The sequence below is a fragment of the Mustela erminea genome, chromosome 10 (assembly GCF_009829155.1).
Source record: "Mustela erminea isolate mMusErm1 chromosome 10, mMusErm1.Pri, whole genome shotgun sequence".
In the NCBI taxonomy this organism is placed as follows: domain Eukaryota; kingdom Metazoa; phylum Chordata; class Mammalia; order Carnivora; family Mustelidae; genus Mustela; species Mustela erminea.
Genome location: NC_045623.1, coordinates 100,730,082 through 100,746,257, shown reverse-complemented (window position 1 = coordinate 100,746,257; position 16,176 = coordinate 100,730,082). Strand labels below are relative to the sequence as shown.

The following is a 16,176-nucleotide window of genomic DNA, read 5'->3' as shown; positions in this document are numbered from 1 at the left end:
AGCTTTAAATTACTTGCAAGCTATCCCAAGGTAACTATCAATCCTACAAGCTATTAATTAGGAATTGGTTTAATCTCTGCGGGATAAAGGTCAAACGCCGTGGAGCTGACCCTTGTGGCTGAGTGGCGTCGTGCTATCCGGCGGCGGATCTGGGCCGGAGGGCTGGGGGACACCGCAGCGGGAGTCGGCCTGGCCCAGGATGCTGGGAGCAAACCTGCATGGGCCTCACGTGGCCCAGGAAGCTGGGCAGAGGGGTTTCCCCGCAGCACCAGCCCTGTACAAAGTGGAGAATTCTGCCGGAAAACCAGCCTCCCCTCCCCTTCCAGGAACCCAGTCTGGTCCTGCACTGTGTAAATATCCTTCTGTGACTCCCTAGTGCTTGCCCCATAAGTCCCAACCACGCACCATGGCCACCAAGGCCCATGAGGGGTTGTCCTGCCTACCTCCCACCACCTCCTCCCACTTCCCTTCCAGCCAGGCCACACTCGGCTCCCTTCTTCTAGACACACTCTTCCCCTTTGCCTGGGGGTGCTTGCTTTCTGCGATCTCCACCTCCCCTGAAGGCCTCCCCACCCCACCCCAGCCTGGCCACCTCCAGCCTTCCTTCTCCAGAAGCCAGACCGCCTGGCCTCCAATCCCATGACCAGGGCTGCTGTGTGACATGAGGCGAGGACTTAGCCTCTCTGAGCCGAGTTTTCTCATTCCAAAAATGGGACAGGAATAGTTCCCACCTCATAGGGTTGCTCTAAGGAGCAAACGAGATTGTCCCTCTAAGTCACTTCAAGTAAAGGAAGAATTGTATGGACAGCAAAGTCAGAGTCGGCTTGGCAAGTCCTCCCCTGTGCCCATCGCTGGCTCCCACCGTGGTTTGGCCATGCAAACATGCATCACAACTACGGTCGCCGAGGGTCCCTGCTCCATTTCCCCAGCTAGACTGAGGCTGGGACCCAGAACCATGTTTTTTCCTTGTCATGCCCTCCTGATCCCTGGGACCTAGGAGAGTCCCCTGCATATGTCCTTCCCTCCTATCAAACCTGCCCCCAGGGAAAAGAGTCAATAAAAGTCCCCTGTTTCTATTTTGCTCTCCAAGGACAAACCTTACACAACGGACTGCCCCAGTCACAATGCCAGCCTCTCTGTGGCGAGAACTGTGACCTCTTCCATCCCTGGTGACTCTGGGGAGCCCTTGGAACAGATCTTTGTACTCAGCAGGTGTTCTGGGCAGGGCCAACCAGCATTTTCGGGGCCCCTGCCAAGCATGTAGGACCATCTCTGGGAATCCTCCCAATGGCCCCCAGGGGAGAGAGGGTAGGATTAGCTCTGTCACTTTGTGGGTGAGAAAGCTTCCCCAGGACACCTGGTCCTAATCCCCAGAATTTGTGAATGTGTTACTTTCCCTGGGAAAGGAGGATTAGGGTTGCAGATGGAATTAAATTTGCCAATCAGCCCACTTTGAAATAGAAAGATTATCCCGGATGATCCAGGCGGGCCCAGTGAAATCACAAGGGGCCTTCAACCTGGACAAGGGGGACAGCAGAGGGGACTAAAGGGAGGATGTAAGCATGGAAATGTTGGCCGTGAAGATGGAGGAAGGGGCCATGAGCCAAGGGACACAGGTGACTCTGGAAGGCGAAAGGGCAAGGATAATGATGGATCATCCCCTAGAGGGGAATCAACCTGGACACCTTGACTTCAGCCCAGTGCGACCCAGCTCAGTCAGACTTCTGACCTCCAGAGCCGTTAGAGCATGAAGGCTTGCTGTTTCAAGCCACTGAGGGGGCGACAGGGTTAGAGCCCGCACCGGAAGCCCCGAAACAGAGGCTGAGGGACTTGACCAAGGCCACGGGCCAGAGGGGCTGTGATTGAAACTCCACCTGTCTGCCACGGTGGGAGGGCTCCCAGGGCCACAGCAGCCCCTCCCCGGCTCACCCATCAGCATTGCTAACACAAACCTATCTGTCACAGGGACCCCGAGATGGCTCCGCCCATTCAGTGTCCGGCTTAGGTCTTGATCTCAGGGTCATGAGACCATGAGATCGAGCCTCGCACTGGGCTCCATGCTCAGCAGGGAGTCTGCCCGCCCCCCTCCAATGTGTGTGCTTTCTCTCTCTCTAATGAATAAATTTTAAAAAAATAAAATAAAAAAGAACAGTCCTCAAGAAATGCTTTCATAGAGAGCACGGGATGGGTTGGAGGGGAAAGTCCAACATGATCGCAAGCCTGACTGCTGTGGCCAGCGTACGGAGCCATTCTGTGCTCAGGACTTTCTCTACATGGTCTCACCGAGTCTTCGTTTTGCAGATGAGGAGACTGAGACTCAGACAGGCAGGACTCGAAGCTTGCCCGGGGTCCCTTGGCCATGTAAGCGGAAGAGCCAACGTAAAACGTTTGGTGCGTTGGTTTTCGAGCTTAAAAATCTGAACTACTTTCTCTATGGGCTGCGGGAGCTAGCAGAACAAATGGACGTGGTGTGCGTGCAAACACACGTGCAAACACACTCGCACATGCCCCTCCCAACACAAAGGCTTAAGAGGTGCACCGCCCCCGCCCCCACAGGACAATGGATCTGCCAGCCCAGGGGGCGCTTGGGGTCCTGGCCCCCTTTGCTCCCGGCCGGGCCTGGAGGAGCCAGTCTGCTGCGTGTTCTCAGGGAAGTGGCCTGGAGAGGTGAGGTGGGACCCCCCACCCCACCGTGCCAAGTGAGAAGTGAGGACAGGGGGGGTGTGGGAGCCGAGGGAGGCCTGACGTCATGTGGGCGTGCCTGGCAGGTCTGCCCACCTGCAGGAAGGTCGCACTGCCCTTTGTGGTCACGCAGGCCCCAGCTCCCCTTGCTGACCTGCCCGCGAGGGTCAGAGCAGGCTGAGCAGACTGGCTGGGCTCTCAGAGGACCCTGGTCCTGGGAGTTCATATCTCTAGGACCCCAGACACTCTTCTTCCCACCCTGGAAGGACCCAGTACTGGCTCCCTCTGGCTCACCTGCCCGTAGCCAGAAAGGAGGGAGAACGGACTCCTCACACCCAGGAAAAGACCGCCATGAACAGTGACCCAGCAAAGGAGCTTGCTTTCGTTTCCTATCACAGTGGCCTTGAAGCTTCTAGAGAAGGTCACCAAGAAGGTCTGTTGACAACCCGCTAGGCCTCCTTGACTGGCTGCTCATTTTGCCTCTTTGTGAACTACACCCTCGCTGAGGGCAAGGAGGTTTCAGCTCAACCCTGGAAGAACCATTTTTGTCCTTTTAGCTCCTGAGCGTCAGGTAAATGACCTGATAATGTCTGCAGAACCAGACTTGGGAGGACTGGTTAACAGGTGGGTCTGGATCTCCTGGAACTTTCCACTTGAGATGACTAAAAGCCAGACTGGTCCTTCCCCAGAGAGTCCTGGACATCTGCTCCCAAAGCCCTTGGTCCTGGTAACAGCACTCCCACTGTCCCCACAGCAGCCCACCTCCCCACTCTCAAACGCTGTGACTTGGCTGGGACTGGTCCACCCCTGACTCAGAGACAGGCCTGTGACCCATTGCTGGTGTCTGCTTCAGGCTCAACCCTGTCACAGCCAGGAAGACTCAAGTCCCCTTCTGGAGTTGCTGAGCAGACGATACAGGTCTGTCCCCTGGACTGGGAGCTGGGGCAGGTTGTGCGGGTGGTGTTTAAGGCAGCAAGGGGCAGATGTGAACAGCCCCGTCGCAGAGGAGGCTTGGCCAAAGAGAGACCAAATCCCGACATCATCGCTATTTAAGCCCCTGAAACCACGCCCAGAAGTAGACCTGCCCACAGACCTTTTGGTCACAAGAGTCTAAGCCCGTCTGAAGGGCACCTCCAGACCCGCCACCAGGAAAGCTGTGGTTCCTGTGGTTTGACTCATTTAGACTGTCTCACTACCAAAGGCACCGGCACAGAGTCCGCTAGGCAGGACCCGTTCTGTTCCACACCGTGATGACCGAAGAGACACCAACACTCAGTGATTCAAGAGGACACCCTGGGTTCAAATCCTGCTGGGTCACTTACTAGCTGAGTGATCACAGTTACTAACCACCAGAGTCCTGACCAGCAGAGACAGAGGATGGGAACAGCACGAGGCTGGAGCTCCCTGTGGGGAGTGAATGACTTGATTGCCTCCACAGTGCTCAGAACGGTCCCTGGGCCCAGCCTCAGGTGACACAGGCTCTCGCTAGTAGCACCGGTGGGTCATGCCTTCGCTCAGGGAACCCCCATTTATTACGCGCCTACCTTGTGTCTGAGATTGTGTCAGGCTGCTGAGGGCACCTGGTGAGTAAGAAGACCTGTCCCCCGCTCCCAGGGGCTCTTCCAGGTCTTTCGGAGAAGACCCGTGGCCACAAGCCGCTGCAAAGTGGGCCGAGTTGCCATGGTAACCTGTGACTTTGGCCTCACCACTGCCCACCCCTGTCCATTTGAACTACTTGGACGCAGAGATGAAAATGACTGCGGTACCCACAGAGGGGAAGCCGGCGGGTTTGCAGGGGAGTGGGGAGCAGGGAGCAGGGCAGAGGCCCAGCCCTTGGCCAGTCTCTACTCTTCGGCCACAAAAGGGCCTGCACTGGACCATCCCTGCCCATGAGGAAAAGGACGGCGATTACCGGCCATCTTAACAGGGTTAGAGGCCTCCAGGAGGAGAGAAAGCACAAGGCTTTAAGCCCTCCCTGTGGCAAGGCTTCCACTGTCTCTAAAAAAGGTCACGAGTTGAAGTCACTGAGGGTTTCTGCGGCTTGGGCACAATGACCGTCTTCCTGGGGAGTCAGAACCAGCACGGACTGGACCAGCACGATCTTTGCCTTTTGCCCCCTCCTCCCCACCTTGTGCCCAGCAAAGCACCTGGTTCAACAAGCAGAAGGTAAAGAGCCATGGTTGGGGAGTGTCCACTGTACCCCCCGCACTGCCCCTGCCTCCCCACTCCGCTGTCTCCTCGTTCCCATTTCCTGGTGGACCGGGAGGTTCACACATGTTACTTCACTGAATCTTCACAGCCTCGTTCTTCAGATGAAGGAATGGAAGCCCAGAGACATACAGTCCCTTATCTGAGGTCACACAGCAGTTTGCGGGGAGGCCCCCTACGTATTTATGGGATTGAATTTAGGCACGAGGGCTGCGGCCAGTGGGCTGGCCTCTGCCTCTCAAAACACCGTAGCCACTGATGCAGCTGAGACGCAGCCCATGGATCAGCTCTGGGGCTGGGGTGGCCAAATCACATGACTTGAGGGCCAGAGGCTGAATTTGGGAGGCCATCTCAATCTTGGTTGAGAAATTAGGGTTTCTTTCTTTTCTTTTCTTTTTTTTTTTTTTTTTTTTTTTTTTAAGATTTTATCTATTTGAGAGAGAGAGAGAGAGAGAACACGACAGGGGGAGGGTCAGAGGCAGAAGCAGACTCCCCACAGAGCAGGGAGCCTGATGTGGGGCTCGATCCCTGGACCCTGGGATCATGACCTGAGCTGAAAGCAGATGCTTAAAGACTGAGCCACCCAGGTTCCCCGTGGATAAAATCTTTAAAAAAAAAAAAAAAAGAAAAAAAGAGCTGAAGATTGGGGACCCAGTGAGATGACCCGTGGGAGACCCAATGAGGACCGACCAGAGAGAGGGGCGCATCCTGAGCGTGTCCTAGAACAGCTATTTTTAAGCTCTATTTTTTCTTTAAAGTAATGGCATTCTTTCAAAATGCACACAAGAATTTTCCATGGAATTCAAAAGTATTAAACAGATCGATGTGAAGCTGATCTAGTTAAGTGGTGGCGGGGGGGCCCTTCCGAACCCTATTTTTTTCACCTTCTATGGGGTCCCACCTTCTTGAAACCCCTCAGATGCTCTGGAACTCAGTCTGAAAACTGGGTCCTAGAACCTCAAGTAGTATTGGGGTCTGCCTCGGGGGCTGCGGGGCCCAGAGGGGCCAGAGGCCTGTAGAACGAGGCATACAGATAGAATACAGTGATCTATAAGCACTTCCCCAGGAGTATGTTTCAAATCTGGACAAAGTAATCATATCACTCACAATCAGAATGCTTTTCCAGCCGCTTCCCTGAAAGGCCACTGAAAAGGGAATTCAAGGTTGTGTTCCCCAAAGCCAGGGATGCCCAACCGAGTCAGAACGGCTTGGGCCAGATGGCCTGTTACGAGTGACTAGTGTTGGCATTAAGCCAACAGGTCACAAATCTGTGCTATCCCCGGGCTTGGCTCTGGCTTCTGAGTCACAGGACCCCAGAGGGGCCCCTACCTGTGCTGTGAGCTCTAGTCTTCCACTGGAATCCAAGCCCGAGGGACTTAGATGGACTTTGATTAGATCTAGCACCAAATTTCTTAACCTGTGGCGGGGATAGGCATCAGGGACATCCAAAGACCCCGTAGAAGTTTAAAAACGTGTGTCGTGTGTTCTTTTTAGGAGGGGGGGGTTATACCTTCTTCAGGTCCTCAAAGGGGTCTACAAACAGCAAAAGATTGAGACTGACTACAACTCCCTCAGTTGTCACTTCCTTCAGGAAGTCTTCTGAGATTTCCCCTAATACAGTGATTGGTCCCTTCACGTACTATCAAAGCTCCGGTCACCCGGCAGGCTCCAGCTGGGTGGCCTGGGGATTAACCAGAAACTGCTGGCACTCACTCTTCCTGCAAGGCTGGCTCCTTGCATATTTGAGGTGTTCCCCAGGTTATCCAATGAATAAAGTTCAACCGTGTTGCTGGTTGCTTAAAGCAAACACAGATAACCACGGACTATCCTAACCCTTTGGCAAGCATCCCGTTCATTGTAGGCAAATATTGTTACTCGTGCTTAAAAACTATTTCTGTAGAGGGGACGTGAACTCCATCCCCTGGCCACCCTGCTGACTCCAGTACAGCTTATCAGTCCTCTGTCCAGTACCCTGAAAAGCCCAGCAGAGGAATGACAGGACCTCTGAAGGCCACTGGGGAGGTCAGGTGGAGAAGGGCTGTCCTCTTTTGAGCCTTGGCTGATGGAGGCTGGTATGCTCTCCTTCTGCCCCTGTGTGGGTCACTGTCCTCCCTGAGGTCACTCTGCCAACAATGATGCACGAACCCTAAGAGGTGGAAGGGACCCAGGGGGTCGCGCAGAACCTAACCTCCTCCCCAGTGCAGGAATTCTCAGCATACTCAAAGAGCAGCCTGCTGGGTTACAGAGAGTTCCAGAAGGCAAGCAGGTGCTGCTGGGGCGGGAGCCCCATCTCCAGCCCCGAGCCCTCCCACGGCCTGGCGCGGCTCGCCATCCCACCTGGACCAGGACCCTGAACTCAACCCCCACGGATCTGCCACCCGACCTAAGCCACGGCTTCTCATTCTTGTCATCCTGACCCCGCTTCCTGGACACCCTCCAGCTGCTCAAGGACCCTCTCGAAGTGTTGACCAATACTGACCACAGTTCTCCAGAAGCCCTTCGACCAAGTGGAACAGAAAAGTGTCTCCTTCACTCTGGGCACCAATACATTTGCTTTTATTTTATTTTATTTTTGCGGGGGGTGGGGGAGAGTTCATCTTTATTACCATTAAAGTCATCTTGCTGGGGCTGGCTTATCTTTCCAAAGCATCAGGGGCTCTGGCAACCTGGAGACAGTCGTCCCATCAGCCCAGAGGTGCCACCAGGAGAGAACCTCGCTTATGTGCTTCTCTGCGCCAGCTGCCAGGTCTAACGCTCTGAGTCGGTGAACCAGTCTGACAGAGTCACCATCACCTGGAGCCAGGTCCCCCTCGAGCTGGTCGGCATTCTTTGCCTAAGGCTTCGGCAAGAACAGATCAGGACCTGGAGGCGAGCAGGTCTCCCCAGCGGACTCCAGGCCCCGGTCCCAGATGACTCCCACCCACCCCACCAGGGGCACTCCAGCCTAGAGCCCCCTGTGGGCCCACTCACTTCCATTTGACTGGAGAGACAAGGGAAGACATCACCAGCATCTTCCAAATCCCTGAGCTCTGGAAGGCTCTCAAAAGAAGGCAGGGCAAGTCTGGTGTGATGTTCTTTGAGGGCGCTGCGGAAGTCTGCACTGGCCTCCTCACAGCCAGTCCCCCGCCCCTGGCCTGACAACGCCTCCCTAGCTCCCTGCAGCCCGCGATCCTGCTGCGGCTGGGTTGGATCCGGCACTCTCTGCCCAAAACCCTCCAGGTGCTCCCAGCTTCCCTCAGCGTCAGAGCCAAATCGAGTTCATGAGATTGTTGATTCCCACCTGCCTGCCCTGCTCCCCACCCCCAAGCTCCCCGCTACTGGCCTTGCCCTGCACCTCTCCCTCCCCCACCCTGCACCCCTGCCCCGCCTGGAATGCTGCTACTAGCTCCTTTCCCCGCTATGTCCTCTCCTGTCTGCTTTGCCTCTTTCGTTTTCCGCTTAGCACTTAATACGACCCAATGTGCTCTTTTATGTCTCTTGTTTATATTCTGTCTGTCCCCCTCACTAAACTCTCTGCTGTTTACACGGCTGGGGAATTTTTGTCTGCTTTGCTTATTACTGTCTCCCCAGTGCAGTATGGGACACACAGAAGGTGCCGCCGTTTGTTGAGTGAATCAAGGAGTCAAGGGGTGAACGAATGAATGAGTTCCCACCCACCATTCATTTGCCAGCCCTGTCTGGTACTTGGCCTCTGTTTTTGGGAATCCAGTCTTTCTTGTTGGTGCTCAGATCCCTCCCGCATTGGTCCGACCGTGGACGTGTGTCCATCTGAGAACACTAGTGTCTAAACAGCTTCTCTTCTCTCCTTTTCATTTGGCTTTACCTTTTCCTGACCTTTACGGTTCATCTGAATAATATGTTTCAAATGTTTCCTTTCAAATATCTTATATACTTGATGTATTTTTAGACTGTGTCTTTGGAAGGCAACAACAAGGCGAGCCTCTTCTAATGTTCTAGGTGCGGTCATGCTTTTGAACAAGGGCAAAGGAGAGTATGTTGGGTCTGGAATCATTCCTGCACCGATGGCCAGAACTCTGTGGGATTTTGATGGGGGTGGCAGGTTGGGACAAGGTCCTTCTGGGACAAGTTGCAGTGACTGTTGACAACCAGAGAGCTTTCCCAGTAGAAAGAGACAGCCAAGGGCTACCTTCTCCTCCATCTGGCTGAGATCATTTCTCAGTGATGACCTTGACAAGTAACAAGCTGGAAAGGAGGCAGGGAAAGTAGCCACAAGGATAGAGTGATCAGAGGGGTCCGTTCAGGGATCAGAGCCAGAGGCTCTGAGAAGCTTGAAGCCCAGGAGAGCCCGAGTGTAAGTGAGAATTCGCGGACAGGCTATAGACTGAACGTGAACTTGTCTAGTGAGACAATTTGGTGACTTTAGGATAAGCTGGAAGTTCTCCTGGATATGCTGGTTGGGGAATTTGGGCCCGCCCATGCCCTGGAAGCAACAGGCTGCAAATATTATCTCCTATAAGAGTTAAATAAACCCGTGGCCGACAGCTAGCTGTCAGAGGCTGTGGAGAGAGCTGAGCAGTGGGAATGAGCCGCCCATCCACCGCAGGCATGTTTCCCAACACTGAGCTGCTGCTTTTTCTGTCAGTGGCATCTGAGGAGTAGCAAGAAAGGCTGAGATCAGCAGGAAGAGGACAACTATATCCGAACCAGTCTTTCCCTCCCAGCTCGGGGAGCTTGCTAATCTGCTGCTTTCCTGGGACGGCTGATCTGTGATACGAGAACTTGAAGGCATGCCGGGATCTTAGGGGTCACTGTGGCCTCTCTCATTTTATAGGTGCGCTGCTTAGCTGCCGCCCAGAGAAGGCAGTTACTTTCCTAGGGTTGTAGCAGAGCTGGGTCTAGGGAACCCCACAGAAGCCGGGCCACAGCTGGCACGGAGATTCAGAGTTCTGCCGCCTGGCTCCCCAGGGGAAGTGGGCAGGACAGTAAGAGGGAGGTGTGTGTCCATTCATAACATGGTCCAAGTGCAAGGCCCATTGTTTGAAACCCAAGGTCCTGATGCCCCAAGCTGAAACACTTTCGCTAGATGCTGTGGTAGGACAGGTGGCTGGCTACCTTCTTGCTCCAAGCCACCATCAAATGGGAGCCTGTTCCTTTTCCCAGAAATTTCTAGCTGAGTCTGCATTCAGGGTGAGGGCAGGGGAAGATGCGCCATTGCCATCTCCCACAGCACGCCCTTTTTTGGGACCTCCACCCATCACTGTTTAATAAGCTACGTCGCGCTGGTGGCTCTGGGTCCCACAGGAATCCCTGTCTGGACCCCTGTCCTCTCCATTCCTCCTTTTTCCTGTTCTCATCTGTACTGGCCTGACTCGGGGTCTGAGATACCCCGCCCCCCCCAGCTCCCCATCCCACTCTACGATGTTGTCCCTCTTTGCCTTCTGCCTCTCTTCCCTGATTCCAGGGGGGCACACAGTCTTTGCTCAGGTGTTTCCTTGCACCTGGAGTGACCTTTCCACATCCCTGCTACTTGGAACTCTTGTCTCAAATGCAACCTCCTTCAGGAAGCCTTCTGTGATTCTCTGGTAGAGATTAACATCTCCATTGCGCTCCCTGCCCCCCCAACCCCATGCATGAGCAACTTGGGCCCATTTAGAACCTCTGACTGTGATATCATTGGAAGCAGGGTTTTTGGAGATGTAATTAGTTAAGGTTCATTACTGATTGAGGCTTCATGACCCATTGACTGGTATCCTTACAAGGAGAGCGCACAGAGTCCTACAGAGACAGGGGTTAAGGCCCCACAAGGACGCAGAGACCGGAGAGGTCTCGCCCCAAGCCAAGGAGCTCCAGGAGCCTCAAGAACGGGAAGAAGCAAGGACGGAGTCTCCTGTCGAGTCCTGCTAACACCTCGCTTTCAGACTTCCGCCTCCAAAACTCAGAGAGAGTGAATTCCTGCTGTAAGTCATCAGGTGAGTGGTAATCTATTACAGTGGCCAGAAGAAATGAACACACGCTGTAATTTGTGCCTTGACCCTGAGCACCCAGCCGTGTCTCTGGGTCTTTCTTCATCTTTGTTGTATCCACCCCCTGCCCTCCTCCAGGCCTAGTGCTGTGCCAAACACCTGACAGACCCCTCAAGCAGGTTCGGTGAACTAGACGGTCATCGCAGCATAGATAGGTCTGGGCCTGCCCCAGCGTCAGGAATGGGAAGGAGATGGGACTTGCTGAACGGATGGGGCGGAACAGGATTCACAGATCCACGTAAAGGGCTAGTTCCTGGCTAGCTGCTTCAGGAACAAGACTCTCCACCTACATAGTGTAACTCAGTACCAGCCAAGCAGAGGCAACTCTGAGCCAGCTCTCATCCTGCCTCCCGGAAATGAATGGGTCCCTGAGTCCGGGCTGTACCCATCCTTGATGTTTGGACTGGGCCCTCATGTGTCGCCCCTGCCTCCACGGGCCTACAATCACAGCGCAGGGCTATCGTCTAGCCCCTTGCCTCATACCGGAACAGAAACTGGAACAGCCACTGCAAAAACTTCCAAACCAATAGTCCACTTCTCCTCCTCCTCGGGGCCCCTGAGAAAACCCAGTCAAAGGCAAAGACTTTGGAGGCCATGCCAGCCGACTAGCCAGCCAGGAGCCTTGAGGGGATGGGGGGAAGGCCCAAGCTCTGTGGATGCTTTCTTGGGAGGAATTCCAGGAGAGCACAGAAAACAAAAACAAAAATACTGTAGTGGGAATAATCAAGTAGGAGCCTTCCCCTTGGAGACCCCTAACCGGGGCCGGCCCCGCCTCAGTTTACCTCGATATGTTGTGGGGTAAGGACAGATGTCTCCAACTTTCCAACTCCTGGAGCCTTTGTCACCCTTTAAGAAAACACTCCTTTGGGTCACCTTTGCAGCCTAAGGCACACCCCCACCCACAAATATTGCCAAAGATCATTATGGGAAACTGGGTTGTCATTCTTTCCCAAGGTGACCCGACATCTCTTCTGGGTATGCCATCTGCTGGCAGAGGCTCTGGCCTTCCTTACTTCTTTCCCTTTGGGGGACCTCCCCCTCCAGATCCAAAGCCACCTAAATCCAGTTGGAAGGGTTCTCAGAAGCAGCCTCTCCTTCCGACACAGGGAGAAGGACAGTGATCTGTGGTTCAGCAAGTTCACCTGTCTCACTGGCATCCCTGCAGGCTGTGGCTGGTGCCACTCTCCCCGGCTCTCGGCAGCCCATCCACGACCACCCTGAAACCCCCAGTTTGCACAACGTGCTCAGCAGGCCCCCATAAACTCCCCACTACACAATACAGGGCCCTTTGTCCTCAAGCCCAGAGGGCCGCCAAACACTCCAGGCTCAGGATCATCCCAGGGAGGGCCCTCTCCATTGGCCCCAGATGGACTCAGGCAGATTCCAAATTCCCCACCGTGGCAGCAAGTGGAGGGCTCATTAAAAAGTAGCTTTAGTAATTGGTCAGACAGTTAAGAGTTATAGGGAGCGCTCTGGTTCATCCTGAGGGCTGATGACTAAACCCAGCACGAATGGCACTGGAAGTTTCACAGGCCCATGGATCCCGTTTCTGGAGAGCCGGTGCCAATTTGAGACATATTTCTAAATGGGCCCGAGTTTATTCCCTGGAAGAGAACGTCCTTTCCAAGTCAGGAAGGACAGGGTTCCCAATGCATGAACTTGCAGGGTGTCCCTCGGTGCTATTTTACTAAGCCTCCCCACCCCCAGTCCTTGCCGCCGCCAATGGCATATACTTCTTTAATTTGGGATTGTTTATAGTCAGTCAAGTTTTTCCAGATTGACTAAAAGAGTTCTTCGTAAGCCTACTGCAGCCAGTTACAAAAGCAGTAAGAGAGACCAGGACTTGGGCCAGCTGGAAGAGTCCGAAGAAAGTTTCTGCGGGACGCAGACAGCTAAGGAATGACAATCACACGCGACTGTCCCCAACCCCACATACCCCTACAAGGACGCCTCCAGATCTCCCTCCACAAAGGGCTTTGGGGAGCCCTTGGACGGGGCATCACCCCAAGGAAATGAAACTGCTGAGAACAACTCCTACTTCTCCTTTTTCAGTGTGTCCAAGGGTTAAAAACACTTCCGAACGACTCTTCCAACTACAAGGTCAAGCAGCTGTCCAAACCACCCAAGGAGAAGCAGGAGCCAGGGACCGCCGACTCCGGGCGAGCTGGGCCACCGCGGTCCTCCCCTCCCCCACGCTGGCCCGGCAGGGGAAGAGTTAATCGGTCATCGGCTTCGGCTGATAGTTCAGGCTCCAAAGTTCAGTCCCAGTCTGAGCCACCCCGGAGGAATTGTAAATCTCAGGGCAGTATTTAACAAAACAAAAGCAACCTGGAATTACAGGCAGGTTTGCTTTTCTACAGTACATATTTACTTAATCCCCTAGGTATGTGGCTCCCTGTCAGATCAGCTGGCTTCTCCGGCCCTTTCACCCGCAGCCCTCCCCCCCCTTCAACAGTTGAAGTTTCAAACTAATTCCCTGTTTTTGCTCTTCCTCCTCACAGGGCCGGCTGGAGACAGTCGGGCCTGCCAGCCTCCAATCTCTCTCTCTTTTGCTCTAGTCACCGGGTGAGTCAGCCTGGCTTGGGTCAGAGCTGGGTGACAGCCGGCTCACCCTCCCCACTCTCAGGCACCAGGTCTGGGAAAACCAGAAGGAAGAGATGCTGTAACCACCAAAAAGCTAAAGGCAGCCCAGGGGCAGGAGGGCCCTGCCCACAGTGCCACCTCCTCCTCTAATGGGGAGGAATCCCCTCTGGGGCTGTATCTGGGGGGAGGGGACAGGGTTGAAGGTGAGAACAAGGGCTCTTTATCAGCTGCTGGTTACTGCTGTCCCCCTCTTTCTAGATTTCCAAACACCTGGGCGTGGGAGTGCTTGTCAGGCCTGGCTAGACATCCAAGACCACTCCCCCTTTCAGACCCAAACCGAGTATCCCCTCTCTTCGCGCCTCCAGAGCCGCAGCCGCCCAGGTTGGGGCTGGGAAGCGGGTTGCCAAGGAAAATACGAAGCCAGCTAGCAGGCGGCTCCCAGCTCTACCCAGGAGCGCACACACCCTGCACTCACCAGGGTGGTGGCAATGGGGGGAGGGCGAAGGGGGAAAACACACCACCTTCCTTCGGGAGGGGGAAATGTGGGAAATGGGTGGGTCTCCTCGGTTTCGGGGTGGGGGGTGAACGGCCAGCCCGCCACCGACCCCAAAGGAGCGGACCGGCTCCGGACCTGCCAAAAAAGACAGTCCGGTGCCCGGGAAATTTACAAGGTGAAACCGACTAGCTCAGCACTCGCGGGTGGCGCCGACAAGTAGGGTGGCCGGCCACTCTCCCGGGTGCGGGTTCGGCCGCGGCAGCAGGTGGGCGTCCCCCGCACCTTCAGCCCCCACCCCCTGGAGTTGCAGTGCCCGGTACCTTTCTGGCGCCGCGTTCTGCGAACTCGCGAGCGAGCTGGCGCCCGATGCCTCTCCCGCCTCCGGTGATGAGGACGTTCTCCCGCGACAGGTCCCGCAGCTTGGCGGGCAGCACCAGTCCGACGGCTGCTTTGGCCACCAGATAGATCATCTGCAGAGGGAACACTACCAACGCGCCTAGCCATTTCCACACCATCCTCCGCGCCGCGGAGCCGGGCAGGGGGGCGAAACTCCCCGGACCGAGCAAAACAGGAATTTAAAAAAAAAAAAAAGAAAGAAAAGAAAAGAAAAGAAAAAGAAAGAAAGAAAAGAAAACACCCCAAACAATAATAAATAAACTGAATGAAGTTGGGGGGGGAGGAGCGAGGCGTCCCACCTGGCCACTCTTGAAATCACCTCGTCCCAAATGCAAAACACCGGGTGAGAGAGGGGAAAAAAAAAAAAAAAAGGAAAAAAAAAAAAAAGATAAAGATAAATCCTCCTCGAGAGGAGAAAAAGCGTCTGAGAAGGTTGGGACAGTAAGAGGGCTGGAGGGGAAGCCGGAGGTGGAAAGTTCTAACAAGAAGTTTCTTGCCCCAGCAGCCGTTTCGGCTGGGGAATTCTCAGGTAATGTTTACAGGCTGACAGAGGAGTTTAGGCAGGGGGGGGGGGGCGGGAAGGCACCAACCACACGCGCGCACCCTGCTACAGTCCCGCGGTTTCAAAGTGCAAGATTTAAAAAAAAAAAAAAAAAAAAAAAAAAAAGCCGTTTCCAAATTGTAGCGCCCCCCCCACCCCTTCTCCAGGAAAAAAAAAAAAAAAAAAAAAAGGCGGTGGGGGGGGGAGTGATTGGAGCTCCCAATTTCAGCCCGCGAAAGTCTCCCGACTCATTGCTATTCTTGGGCTCAGGAAATTGCTTAAACGCGATCTGATTGCCAGCAACGTGCAGCAGAAGTGGGGGGTCCGGGTGTCAGTTTCTTTACGTGCATGGCTCGGCCTCGCGCGCGCTCGCTCGCTCCGGCTCTCGCCCTCCCTCTCCCCGCAGAGGCCGGGAGTTGCCGCTCGATCCGGCTCCCTTTCTCTCCCTCGTTAGCATTTATTGCCTTCTTTTTGTCCTTTCCAACTTGGAGAGGGCCCGGGAGCGGAGCGCGTGTGGATCGGACGCCCTCGTCAGCGCCGCCTTATTCATTCGCTCCCGGGGCAGCAGCGGCGCGGAGCGAGAGGGCTGCCCTTTCCTCCACCCCCCCAACCCCCCCATTTTTTAATACCCCATTAAGTCTGATTGACAGTTAAAGTTGTTCGGAGGCTTCACTACCGTTCCTCTGAGTGGCTGCCGCGGCCTCCCCTCCCCCTGCGCAGTGCGGGGCGCGCGCGCGGGCGCGCACACGGGCTCGCTCCGACTCGCGCTCTCCCGGGCTGGCTCCCCTCTCTGCAAGCCGGGACTTGCCGGCGGTGTCCCTGAGGGCTCGCAGCAGTAACTCGAACACGCTGGAACCGACTCCTGCGAACCGGCTCCCTCCCCGAGACATTCCTCCGGGCCCGGGCCGCGGTCTCCCCTCCCCGAGCTGGGGGCGCGGCGGGGCCAGGTGCCGGGTCCTGCGCGCGGGGCAGGCCCGGGGGAGCTCGCGCGCGCTTTGATCCAACCAGGTGGACCCGGGGTTATTTCAGGCTATTTGGTCAGCCCCTGCCTCCAGGTAGGACCAGGAAACCGCTTCCGCCCTTTGCCCAGACGCCTTCTGTCTTCACTTAGGCTGCACTTTCTTAGTCTTGCCCGAGCCCTTCTTGTGGCTGGGGGCGGGGAACAGCTGGGGAGCCGGATTTTGCTTTGAGAGGCGGGGGTGAGGAGGGTTAAAGGAACCTCTGCCCCCAAGGTGCCAATAAAATCCCCATAAGATTAGCTGGGAGCATATTTATTGCTCATCTGG

The 16,176-nt window shown here is 55.2% G+C and overlaps 1 protein-coding gene across 1 annotated transcript in view; it reads right to left on the bottom strand.

The window, feature by feature from the left end:
• Positions 1-15,970, bottom strand: part of DHRS3 (dehydrogenase/reductase 3) — a 38,754-nt gene extending 22,784 nt beyond the window's left edge. Inside the window, exon 1 of the mRNA XM_032361559.1 lies at positions 14,274-15,970. Within this exon, the coding sequence (XP_032217450.1) occupies positions 14,274-14,468 (195 nt within the window). The 5' untranslated portion in view covers positions 14,469-15,970. The remainder of the gene's footprint in view (positions 1-14,273) is intronic.
• Positions 15,971-16,176: the final 206 nt, after the last annotated feature.